This window comes from Malurus melanocephalus, unplaced genomic scaffold (genome assembly GCF_030028575.1).
Source record: "Malurus melanocephalus ecotype Western Australia unplaced genomic scaffold, MMel_1.1 scaffold_339, whole genome shotgun sequence".
Taxonomy (NCBI): Eukaryota; Metazoa; Chordata; class Aves; order Passeriformes; family Maluridae; genus Malurus; species Malurus melanocephalus.
In genome coordinates this window covers 813,741-826,206 of record NW_026623571.1, presented here as the reverse complement: position 1 = coordinate 826,206, position 12,466 = coordinate 813,741, and the positions used below count along the sequence as shown (strand labels likewise).

Below are 12,466 nucleotides of genomic sequence, written 5' to 3'. Positions count from 1 at the left end.
ATTTTGTGCCTGACCACCATGAAAGGTGCCTTTGCCTGAAGTTACTTGAGAGAACAGTGAAATAATCTAAGCACTTCTCTAAGAATGTTCCTGCAGTTCTATGGACAAAATGTAAACCTCTAGCAAAAGAAATTACAGCAGAAAAAAGGCTAATGAGTCTCCAGGGAGGAAATCTGAAGAAATCGTTTTTTCACCACTTTTGTTGTTTCTTTTTCTGAGACAAAAATGCCTATTTTGAGTGAATTAAGAAGGAAAAAGAGTTGGTAAGCCAATCTGATAGCTATGTGAAAGAAAAAAGCCAGTCTTGTCAGGGAACAGCAGACAAGGAAAACTGTCAGCATGTAAAGCCCAGATTTTCCATTACAGCATCTCAACTTTTTTAATAAAGGGAGAAAAATATTTTTTCTTTCCAGAATCAGTAAGAATATTGAATAAAGGCATTTTKCATATTTCTTTTCCAATTTACATYTCCCTRKACTTCAGAAACTCATTTTCTGTTARGTGTCTCTTRTTAGGAAGCCTMGAAAAGAAYAGTGAAATAGGATTTTYAAACAATTATCTTAAACAGCAATCAACTGCTATAATTTYCACTGATTATTCCAAACCAATCAGGATCTGCCAAAGGACAGGCACTTTTGCTATAAGGAGTCTGTTCTGAGCAATTCTTTATCAAAACAGATTTGAACATATAAGGCAAATGAATAGTTAGAAGATCCAGGCATCATTTGAAATRTCTTCCTTGGCACTTTTCTACTTTWCTCTTAATTATTGCTCTYGAAAARCTGGAAGGAGAAATGCAACTGCTTCTCTTCTGAACAAATTAATTGGAAAAAAAGTTGACTTTTAATGCACACCTCTGTCTTCTCATCAATATATTGAGTAACAATCTCTTCAGCACATCCTACACTTAAACTTAAGGCTTTTCACATTAAATAGTTAAAATTGTGAGAAGAAAAATAATGACAGATAACAACTTTGTTAAGGCATTGGAAGTTAAGAGTTGTCAGGTAACTTTTAACTGAGTCCTAATTTTGCATTTAGAGAGGCTTGGAAAACATTATTTTAAAAAACCCAAGCAAAAATGTTCTATCTTCATTTAATGGCTGCCAGCTTCGTCAACAAAGGCAAATTAAAATTCCTTCTCTTCCCTCATGTGGCAGTACTAGAAATTTTAAATTTGCATCTCAGTGTTCTCTCTAAACATCTACACTAAAATCTAGCAAATATTTATTGTGTTTAACAGTTCTGTTCTGCTAAACTATTGATTTTGTTTAGATGAAGTCAGTCAAGATGCAGAATGTTACCTCAAAAGCTCTGAATTTTGGCCCAGGAAAGCAAAATTCTCTTCAGTTTATCTAAAGTCTTTAAAGAAAAGCAACACAAGTTTTGAGCCACACAAAGAACTTCCAGCATCAATTTCGTTTGGAAGCAAAATGTTCCTGGAATATTCAAATTTCAACACACAAAAGTTAAGGAAATTTATAGTTAGGAGGGAAAAAATGCAGTTACCTTAACTAAATGTGGTCTCACTAGGGTTACAATTGATGTGTATCTCTCTTCTAAAGGAGGGAATCCTATTTCCAGCTGTGCTTTGCAGTAGCCAGAGCGCTTCGAGAGTATATCTGACTTTTTACACCAAGGAACAAACAGTTTGTAATTCTCCACAACAGCAACAACTTCATACATTTCCTGCATGGAGTACCTGGAAACAGACACATGAATATTACAGTTACAAGGTATTTTAACCTCAAATTCAGCAGTAAAAAGTTTCAAAGATGGTATATGTGGCATACGTGGTTGGAAGGTGGATGTAGTCATTACTACTGATTATGGAAAYTGGAAATGCAGCTTTGCTAATTAARATGAAAGAACAGTAATACACTGCTAATTGCTTTTGCATAAAGAAGCAAAATATCACATACCATCCAGCAGTAACATTAGTGAATAATTAACCTAATGCCTGCTACTTTCTGCAATTTCAGGTAAATATGCATAAATTTCAAATGGAAACATTTTTTCCAGCACAACAGTTTCTTCATTTAGGCAGATCTTGACCATTCCACCAAAAAAAAAAATAAAAAAAAAATTCCACACTTCGTGGCTATGAAGACAAGGTATACTAAAACTCAAGTACTGTTTTTTATAAGGTTTAAACAGAGGAGCAGTATCATTCTTATTTTAGCCCAAGTGGAAAAACTTAATGAAAAAATAGATGGAAAAGCCTTCCAGCATCACARAATAGCTGAGGTYGGAAGGGAGCTCTGGACCTCATCTTGTCCAACACCCTGGCTCAAGCAGGATATTGAAATCAGATGAAACAATATTAAGGCAACATTTCAGCTGATTCTACTGCAACATGGCACAGTACTACATAGCTATGGTTTTTAATTTTTCATTCTGACTCTGAAACAGTTGGGATTAAACAGTTGCTTAATTTCCTTTAAAATGAAGTATATGTTCAACAGTACTCAGCAGTGAGGACGATTGGACAAAGACCCTTTTTAACTGCTTAGGCAAGATGTGTTGCAGTTCAAGAACTATCAAATAAGGGAATGTTAAGTATAGTAAAAAAAAAAAAATAAAAAAAAAGCTAAGAAACAGTTCACACTGTTATGGACCAGAGACTGGGCGCAGATCCCAGTATCATTAAATTAACTGGGATTTTCCCACTAGCTCTAAGGCAAACAAAAGTTCAAAATATTTTTCTGTGTCTAAATTTCTTCATCACACAACCAATTATTTTTCTTCTTTTAAAGAAAGAAGAAAATCTTGAGAAGTACAATAGAAATGCAAACATTGGTATGTATTTGGGAGACAACGGAACAGAGTTTTCACACCTGTTGTTTTATTCACTTTTTACTAAATGAAATCATTAGTGTATTATTCCATTTCAAGGTTGGTTTTTATTTTCTCATGGAATAGAACAGTTATTTCTGCTGTTTCTTGCTATGGCCCACGGGCTTTGGGTTCCCACTTCTTTCTACTCAATTTCAGGCTGGTAAACCTGATCTCTACAAATTCTAAAGGTCAAAACTCCTTTCTAGGCTCCAGTTGGGCACAGTCATAGGGACATATGTCTTCAGGGACATTCAGTCTTTTGAACTACTGTGTATTGGATGTGTTTTCAGTGTTTTGGATTAGTTAGAGCAAACACAAAATCAATAAGCATTTAAAGTCTCTTTCCACAATTTTATACAAACCCTATAATTCTTCTTTCAGAGTATTCTTTTCTTTTATTTATTAGTGGTGCAACAACATTGAAGAAATTTCTTGAAAAAGTATGGCTCATTACAGGTACTTGCAAAGGAGCAGTTCTGGTCATCAGAACACCACAAGAAGCCAAGTGCCTGAAACAGGGAAAATGCTTTTAAATGTGTTTCATACCAGCAAAATAAATAACAATTCATTCAGGTGAGACAATCTGTTGTAAAACATTCCAGAAAATAGCAGAAATAGATGGAAAAACAAAGGCTCCTAACAATATACAAACTGTAAAAAACACAAGAGTCACCTTTTTTTTTTTCCTTTAAGATAAACTGAAAATAGCCCTCAGTCATGAGGAAAGTAACTGGCAGAGTGGAATACAAAGGGCCTCATTAAACACAGCCTTCATGGCAGCTCGAGTTCACATTCAAGTCTCACATGGAATTAGTTTGCAGAACAGGCTTCCTTAACAGCAACATCAAGGCATAGTTTGCAATACTTTACTCGTTTGGAATACACAAAGTAGAGGAGGTTTCACTTGGAGATAGTAAACTGAACTCTGCTACAATCTCTCTGCTGCCACACTTTTCTTAAAAGGACAATTTCATTTTGAAAGTTCTTTCCAAAGGTGCATTGTTTACCCAGCTTTCAACATTTCCTACAGAAAATATAACCAGAACCTTGAACACAGTAAATAAAACGTAACAAATTACCTTTAAAAGTACTAGTAATTTTAAAATTGCATCTCAGTGTTCCCTCTGAACATCTACACTAAAATCTAACAAATATTTATTGTGTTTAACAGTTCTGTTCTGCTAAACTATTGATTTTGTTTACATCAAGTCAGTTAAGATGCAGAATGTTACCTCAAAAGCTCTGAATTTTGGCCCAGGAAAGTAAAAATGCCACTATTTGCCCTCAATGACTCTACAAACATAAGCTAAAGAGTAACCCAGGTTTTTTATTGATCTTTCTCTAATGATATAGCAAGGACTATATTTCTGTATTCATGTGGTTAAAAATGGAGCCAGCTTCTTCTGCTTAGAACTAGGCATCTTTGGGGTCTGTTTGGTTATTCTGTTGCTTTTTTTAAACACAGTGAACAGGTAGATGTCTTTTTTTCTTTTTCCCAAGCACCAAATTAGTCACCAATTTTGAATTAAATTAAATTAAATTAGAAATAAGAGTATGTTCTTTAAAAAATCAACATAACTTGGAATTCTAAATAAATACAATAGTTACCCATGACTGAGTACATTATCTTATGTGGTCACTATCGGGAGACAGATAAATAATAAATTGGTGTTGAGTTTAGAGGAAAATAATAATTATTAGCACCTGGTTAGAAACGAAATATACAGACTTTTTAAAAAACAACAATGTAATTGGGATATGAATCGTGATGACTGACAACACACTGTAATCACTGCAGTTGAAAAGAAACTAAGATGGGACAGAAGTATAGTGTCAAAATTAACAAAGGATAGGTCCGCTTTAAAAACCTTTAGACAACTGCCAATATTTGTAACAGTATCTCAAGGGATGTGGACAAAGTCTGCTTTTTTTCCACACAGAATGTACATGACTGTTAAGGAAAAGCTTTGATATTTCCAGGAATGCTGGAAGGGTGCCAACAACATTGTAGCTCCCTCAACCAGATTCACAGAAGGAGTTTAAATGTTCGGAGCAGACCTCATTCTGCACAGCTGATTTAAATTGCTTTATCTGGGGCTATGTATGGGACACAATCCAAACCAGTCCCCAGGTTTCGTCTCTTGGTTTGTTTTTTACTGTAAGGCTGTGCCAGTTCATTGTTTTATACAGTTTTCATCTAAACTTGTTTCAGCCACAAGGCTAAAAATCAATCCCTACAAATAATCTCTCAGCTGCTGAAAGACAATGACCTTTTCACAATTACAGTGCCATTTAAGGAAGGCAAGGTTAAGAGGTTATAATGCTAACAAGTATGATGAGAATCCATCCCTCTCCCGATTTTATCTGAAGAACAGATGCTGTGAGAATAGCACACATGCTAGGTGCCAGTTCAGGAAAGCAGACCTCTTTAAGAAATCCCTTATCACACAGTTTTGTGAACCTGGGCCACTGAAGAAAAGCCAATTCTCGACACACCTGCCACCTCTGTATTTATCCTCTGCCAGTGACAGAACCATCTCCACTCACACTGCTCTCACTGGCACCACTCACTCCTCCACTTGCTGCTTTCTCCCTAAGCGTTTGAGGACTGATCACAGTATCAGCCAACTTCCATGAGCTGAAAAGGAAGCATTTCTCGTGGATGACATGCATGTGTAAGTGATCCATATTCTGAGGTTTTATATTTTTTTTAAATACTTACTCAATTCTATAAGCCTAAATATCAAAGTTTTTGAAAAAAGGGCTCTCTTAACTCCACAGTGTAAAGACTGAAATTAGTGCCAGGAGCATGCTAGGGCAAATGTGTTAGTTGTTCCCTAACTGATACTTTCATCAGATTAGTGATATCTGATTTTATGGTCTGCGAGACATGAGTTGATCGCATTCAAATTCTTTACCAAGAGCTGTTCGTATCCCAGAAAAATGAGTGTACCATCAAGTGTCCTCAATAGCATTTTAGTCTGAATAAACATACTAGGCTAATTTACCACCTGAGCCCTTGAAGCCTTGGTACTCAGCGCAGTAGGTTCTGTCGAGGTGGTGGCAGGAGGTAGAGTGCACTCCGGGAACAACTGCAGGAGAGAAGCATCCCCAGCTCCAAGGCTACAACACAGCACTACCATAATTGTGGTAACAGGTGAACCTTTTCTTTTACACTAAGATTTCTAAAGTGCACTTTCTCTCATCTGCCTGCTCTTTTTTTCTTTCGCTTGTAAGATTAACTCTTCTCCCAAAGCATACAGTTTTTTTCAAGTTGTTGCAGCCATCCTTACACACACTCAGGTGAGAAGGAACTAGCTGCATTATCTGAAGCAGAAAACCTCCGGGCGCTTCCCTGAGTTTTTAATTCCTTTGACAGATTGCTCACAACTCCGCCACTGGCTCGGGCAAAGAGGCGAGTTTCTAACCATGCCAGCGGTCCCTGTGTCTCCCGCCCGCGGCCGCCGCGCCTCGCCCCGCGTTACCTGGCGGCGGCCCCTCCGGCCAGCGCCCTGCCGAGCGCCGCACCGCTCCGCGCCATCCCGGCCCCGCTGCTCCCCGCCTGTCGCCTGTGGCCGCCGCTCGCGCCGCGGGTCACGGGACAGCGCGCGCGCCCGCGCCGCTCCGCCTGATTGGCCCGGCGGCGCGCGAGCCCGGCGCGCGGCCATAATTGGGCTTGTGCGCGCGGATGCCCCCACCGAGCGGCGGGAGCGGCTTCGTGCCTGTCCCCGTGCCCGGCCCCGTGCAGCGCCTGAGCCCGCACAGCGCCTGAGCCGGGCGGGCCGCGGGAGGAGCCGCCGCTGCTGCTGCTCGCTGCGCGCACCGGGTTACAGTCATTGTCAAACAGTACGGCAACGGGCCTGCCTCTAATCACACTGCACCGTTTGACCGCAAGTGGAAACAAAGAACTCCTTACCTGACACTTCCTCGGAATTCACCTTTCAAATACAAACTCCCTCAACAAAAGCGTGTTTTACAATAACACTGCGACTGGAGACCTAGTGTTTAAATATAACTCATCACACATTTCATATTTTGTGTAATATGTGTTACACTAAGACTGCAAAATATATTTCCGTAAAATAGTTTGGATCGGCTTTTTTCTCTTTTTTTTTTATTTTTTTTTTTTTTTTTTTTTTTTTTTTTTTTTTTTTTTTTTTTTTTTTTTTTTTTTTTTTTTTTTTTTTTTTAATTCAGTACCGGGCATACTCTTGATTCTTGAGCTAAGAATCTTAAACTAATAGTAACATTTACATGTCCTGAACTTGCACGTCTATCTGGGCTGTATGCAGAAGAAAACCGGCCTGGATACATTGCCAGCAATGTCCCTTCAACCATAGGGGGAACCCATTCCCACCCATTTAAATACAACTAGAATTTTACACCCTATGTAAATGAAGCAATTTTAGTTAAAGCTGCTGAATGCATTAAGAAATGAGAAGATTTCTGGACAAAAATACCAGTTCAACTATATAAACCTCCAACAGTATCCTCTTCAGAAAAGTGCTCCTTTTAACTGTTGCAGCGTCCTTGCCATTAGCAAACCCATTCAATAACACCACCACCAATTTGGATGACAGAGACTAATTGGAGCAGCTTTTACTTTACCACCTCAGGGTATGGTATTCAGATAAGCTCTGCTGCAGCATGTTTTTATTAACTTGATGAAAACCAGAAACAAGTAAAAACCTATGTTCTCCAGTGCAGGCAAAAAAAACAAACTGCAAAGCCAGAAATACAAACAAAACTCCAATCTTATCTTGTCCTCCCCTTCTCTAACCCTTATTACTAACCTCATCTGTGAGTTTTGCAAATTCCACGAATGCTGCTGTTATTTGCTGGATTCACTTCCTGTGTGTTCTGTGTTCTAGCTTGCACTGTGGATTAGAAATTATCTCTTAGAGAAACTGACGCCTTTTAGTGTTTAGAATAACTGAAAAGTCAACTGTTGAGAAGCCCAAGGTGATGAATGTCTAAAACACTTTGAGGGTTTTTTGCCTTTTGTGTTTTCTCTTGGCAGGTTCAAGATTAAAGTTCTTCAACTTGCTTGATACTTGTTGCTGGAAAAGAGAGTTGTATTTACTAACTTTGATAGGAAGAGTGGCCCAAATTAATCCTTAACACCAGAGGGATGCAAGACATTTCTGATTTATTTGGAAGAGATCTACTGTATGACCACATAGATTTCTTTTTCCTAAGTGCTACTTTTTGCAACACTTACCATCATGAGCAGGTTAAGTTTAAATTGTGGTTATGAGGTTTGTACTATTAAAAACAAGTAAGAATATTAAGGACACCTTTCAGTGGGCAAAGAGTCATCTTTGATGAGGAGAGCATATCCCTGTGTCAAAAAAAAGCTATTTTTTACACAATTTATCTAGCTCTATTCTTACAGATTACTGAAAAGAGCACCTGATTTAGTCTGTTCCTTAGGCAGCCAAAGGTATGCTGAGGAAGACAAAAATATAGCCATTGTATAAATGTGTATAAATGAATTTTGAATAATACTTGCCTTCAAAAGATTTCAAAATATCTCACAATTAGACATGTAGGCTGAGAAAAATTATCTAGAGGCATGGATGATAATTAAGTTGCTAGTTACATGAGCTGCAAATGCAGCTAGGAATTAAGGGCAGATTTCCTATTTCACACTCAAGTGGATTAATCAGGAGGTAAAACACAAAATCACATATATTTTGCAATATTTCATATAGCACCAGTGACCTTGGTGTTAGTAATAATCAAAGGATTTGGCTGTAAACTCGTGTAAAGGATTAGACTTGTTAGATAGTCATAAGATTTTGGTGGGCCTGTAAATCCAAAAGAGGTTTAAATCTCAAGTGCATAATTGCTCACAGCCAGTTTTGAAATCCAGCCACTTTGTTCTTACTCTGTCCCACTTCCAAAATAGTACTGTCTGTATTTATTTGACTGCTAAGGAAGAACATGATCTGCACTAAACCATGCAGACTCCAGGCTCAGCTGGGGCAGGCTTGGGGAGGATTGCTGCTTGAGGAGCGCTGCGTCTGCAGCAGCCCTTACCCAACCCCTGCCAGCCCTGGGGAGCTATGCTAACGGGGACACAGGGCCAAAGCCTGGTTCCTCTTGGCGTAAAATCTACTAAAAGACTCTCAGTCTCTCTCGCGGGAGCCACAGGACTGTGGAAGCACAGGAGACAGCCCCATCACATCTTTGATTTATGTTCCTCAGCCCATTCTTACCAGCAGAGACATGCAAAGCAGGGGTGGTTTCTGTCCAGGTTATGCAGGTCCTGTAGAACACAAAGCAGCCCTCATTTCAACCTCTCCCAAAAGCTTACCATCCAAAGTGTGGGTTTTTAACTCACTGGCATTCCAGTGACAAAAAGGATCGTTTCTACATTATTCCTTGTTGACATCAGAGGCAAATATAGGTCTGGAAGAGATTTTATTTTGTGCTGGTTTTTTTCTTGCTTATATTGTGTGAGAAGTTTCTACAGAGCTGAAAGATAGCTGCTGCTGTTAAATATTTCCTCTCTTTGTTTTAAGAACTTTTGTCCTCATCTTTACCAGACACATGAATGTCAGTGAACTGTCCTTGGCACATGAAGCTAGGCACAGACCTGCAGTAGAATGAAGGACTAGGAGTTTAGACCAGGTTTGCAGCTTTTTGCATAATGTCAGCTCATTGTACAGTTCTTTATTAGCATTGGGTGTGGGGAAAAGTTAATACAAATTAAAAGTTATTTTTGGAATAAGCAGCACGAGGATGTAGTCAAATGCCTGCCTTCTTTGAGTGAACCAGTGCCAGAAACTTCTGCTGGCACAATAGATGGGGTGACTCAAGGACAGGCAAAGAGTCTGGATACTTCTTTCAGCACCAGTGCCAGCTAGTGACAGCTTAAGCTGCCCATGAAATTGGACCTGAATCTTACGTAAAGCAGACCTCGAAGGTCTGTAGCTTATGGGGTCTTAAATCCAATCCATTTCAAATCCATAAAGAAACCTATGCAAACTGTGTGTACACGTGTATGTGTGGAAAAGGGATAGGAACTTGGGCAGGCTGAATAGGACTGGTAACCASTAACAGCCCAGTCCATATCCTGTGATAGCTGTGTGGTGGAGTCATTGTTCAGCAGACAAAAGTACATTGTCAGGGCTTTGACAAGCTGACATAAAGAACCCAGGGCAGCATGCAGAATTTGGTGGAAAAACATGGAAGAGACACAAGCACAAAGCAGTTTTCTCATTGTTTCATCACAGCACAATTCCTGTTAGCTCTCACAACACATAATCCCCCTTCACGTGTGAAATGGCATGTTCCAAAATGACTAAAGTGTTCCTTGGGACCTCATCCCTGAGCTCAGCTCTGTTTAATAACAGAGGAAATGTAACATGGCACTGCTCTGCTTAACATAAATTGGAAATCAGGCTGGAGGAAACAAGAGAGTTACTGCAAATTGATCTTCATAGTGAATCTGAGCATGTGACATTTACTTAAAATAGTTACATGCATTCAATTCTTGCAGTAGGGAATTATTTTGCTTCAACCTTACTATCACATGTCCCTGGGCAGCTTGGTAAATATCTCCTTKTGTAGCCTATGAGTATGTGCAAGTGTATCTTTCTAGAAATGCAAACTGCGAGTTTAACAATCCTGAGAACAAAGAACCAGATGACCTTCAGCCCCTTCAAATGACAGTTGTTCTTAGGAACATTTGTATATATGTAGTTATGTAAATTATTACCAGCAAACTCCTGTTCAGCAAACTCCTGCAAATCAATCGAAGCATAGACAGATCTTAAGACCAGTTGGTTAATCAAATATACATATTAAGACCAGTTGGTTAATCAAATATACATATTAATGAAAAGGAACTTCGCAGGTGTACAATAAAACCACATGACAGTAAATAAACTACATAAGTTTACATATGACACTGTGTTATGAAATACCATTGATACGTAGTATGATTAAGCAATCATGGACCTTGTACTTAGGTTGTGTGGCCAGCCTTGGCGTTTTACTACTACTAAAAGTTGGGAGAATAAAAAATTAGCTTGTTCACTTACTTACACTTGACTGTAAGGGAGCATTCCCAGGGCTTTGCATGTGGACAGAATCAATCCTATTCAGTTATTAGGTACACAGTAGATAATGATGCTGGAATGTGTGTATATCACACCAAAAGAACTGGGAAAAGAAGTTAAAAATTGCCAAATTAAATGTGGAAGTGGTGTGAGGTCAATTATCGCAGAACAGCTAAATAATTTGTTTATATTCCCACTTAGATCATGTTCATAAACATCTGATTGTTCCTCCTTCTCTTCCAGACTATTCTGGGTTAGTCCATGTCTCTGTTGAACACCTTCAGTGGCTTTGACTGAGCTAGATAAAAAGGGAGGTGATTGCTTTCCAGGTATTGGATGCAACACCATTTTTAATCGTCTGGAATTAGATTTACTTCCACTGCAGCAGCATGTTGCTATGGATAGTCTTTTTGTAGGAAACAATACAGCTTTTAAGATCAATTTCTCCAGCTAGGCTTAGTTTGACCTTGCTTTGGGGAAGGGAATTATTTTAAAGTTCTTTTAGGAGAGGAGCAGCACTCTATGGAAATGGATTTAACATATCAACGACTGGGAGTAGCCCAAAAGATGCCCGGAAAGATAAAAGGCTATCAACAGAACATCAACAGAACATCAGTGGCCATTTACGAACATCTACTCCAGATGCCTCTGGCAGAGCTGGAAACATCCAGTCCCGGAAAAAAACTGATTAGGAAAACTAAGGAATGAAGATCTAATTAACATCAGAGGCGAAGAAACTGGAGTCCAGTAGGAAAGTGAATACTGGGGTTAATAGACTTTGAAACAATACATCCCAGTGAATTTTCACTGCATAAAGTTTGAAGGAAAAACCGCAAAAGCATGTGTGTTTAGAATATTTTCCTTGACACATCCTGGCCAGTAAATGAAGCAATGCCTGATTCTCTATCACTTCAAATATAGTATTAGAGGGTTTTTATTTTCTTCCGGATTTTCGGTGATAATATAGCTTTGATTTGCTTTTCCCATGTAATCAGTTTCTGACGATTTTTGCCATTTTGAACTCACGCAGTGACCTAAAATTCCAATATGTAGTAACTTCTGTTTTTTTGTTGTTAAACTTACCTCCTTGATCTTAGTATGGATCGATGTAACATGATTTTCAATTCCTTCTTCCACCTGCCAATGGTTTTGGCCAGTTTGGTGTCATCTGCCAGTGCTGTAAACACAGCTGCCCTCGTTAAAATATTGAGCAGACTTGACCTGCCTGAAGCGCTGTAATCCGGTTGAGCCCCCATTTTGTGGCAATAAACATATATATATATGCTTTATTCCGCTATCTAGCAATCCGCCTGTTGGCACCGGGCCAGCTGCCCTGAGCAGATAAACACAGCTCCAGCAGTTTGCCAAACAAAGTCGCGCACCCAAATTCCAGCGGGCACATGCCTCAGGAAGAGCCCAGCACCTATGCGAAGGAAGTTTTGAGGGGAATCAGAGCCATATTTGRCGYTTCCATTCCCACCGCCCTCAGMGCCCTCAGCGCCCTCACGGCGGGCTCGGCACAGCGCGCGCCCTCCCCGCTCCCCATTGGCTGCGCGCGC

General features: G+C 39.4%; 1 protein-coding gene across 3 annotated transcripts; it reads right to left on the bottom strand.

Annotated features, from left to right (window-relative positions):
• Positions 1–1,404: 1,404 nt before the first annotated feature.
• Positions 1,405–12,392, bottom strand: LOC130580486 (coenzyme Q-binding protein COQ10 homolog B, mitochondrial-like). 3 transcript variants are annotated; one of them, XM_057378027.1, is made up of 3 exons: positions 11,991–12,392; positions 3,201–3,347; positions 1,405–1,702 (listed from the first exon to the last, which is right to left on the bottom strand). In XM_057378027.1, exons 1-3 carry the CDS (start codon positions 12,161–12,163, stop codon positions 1,486–1,488), a joined length of 537 nt encoding a protein of 178 aa, XP_057234010.1. In that variant the 5' UTR covers positions 12,164–12,392; the 3' UTR covers positions 1,405–1,485. The 3 variants fall into 3 exon arrangements, with proteins under 3 accessions (XP_057234010.1, XP_057234012.1, XP_057234011.1); XM_057378029.1 differs by lacking the exon at positions 11,991–12,392 and adding an exon at positions 7,632–7,853 and having other exon boundaries at positions 1,471–1,702; XM_057378028.1 differs by lacking the exon at positions 11,991–12,392 and adding an exon at positions 6,324–6,424 and having other exon boundaries at positions 1,471–1,702.
• Positions 12,393–12,466: the final 74 nt, after the last annotated feature.

Coding starts and splice junctions, on each gene's coding strand:
- LOC130580486 (XM_057378027.1), bottom strand. CDS start 12,163: ATGGGGGCTCAACCGGATTACAGCGCTTCAGGCAGGTCAAGTCTGCTC. Junction 3,348..11,990: donor TCCATACTAAGATCAAGGAG/GTAAGTTTAACA, acceptor TCCCTGTTTCAG/GCACTTGGCTTCTTGTGGTG. Junction 1,703..3,200: donor TCTGAAAGAAGAATTATAGG/GTTTGTATAAAA, acceptor GTCTGTTTCCAG/GTACTCCATGCAGGAAATGT.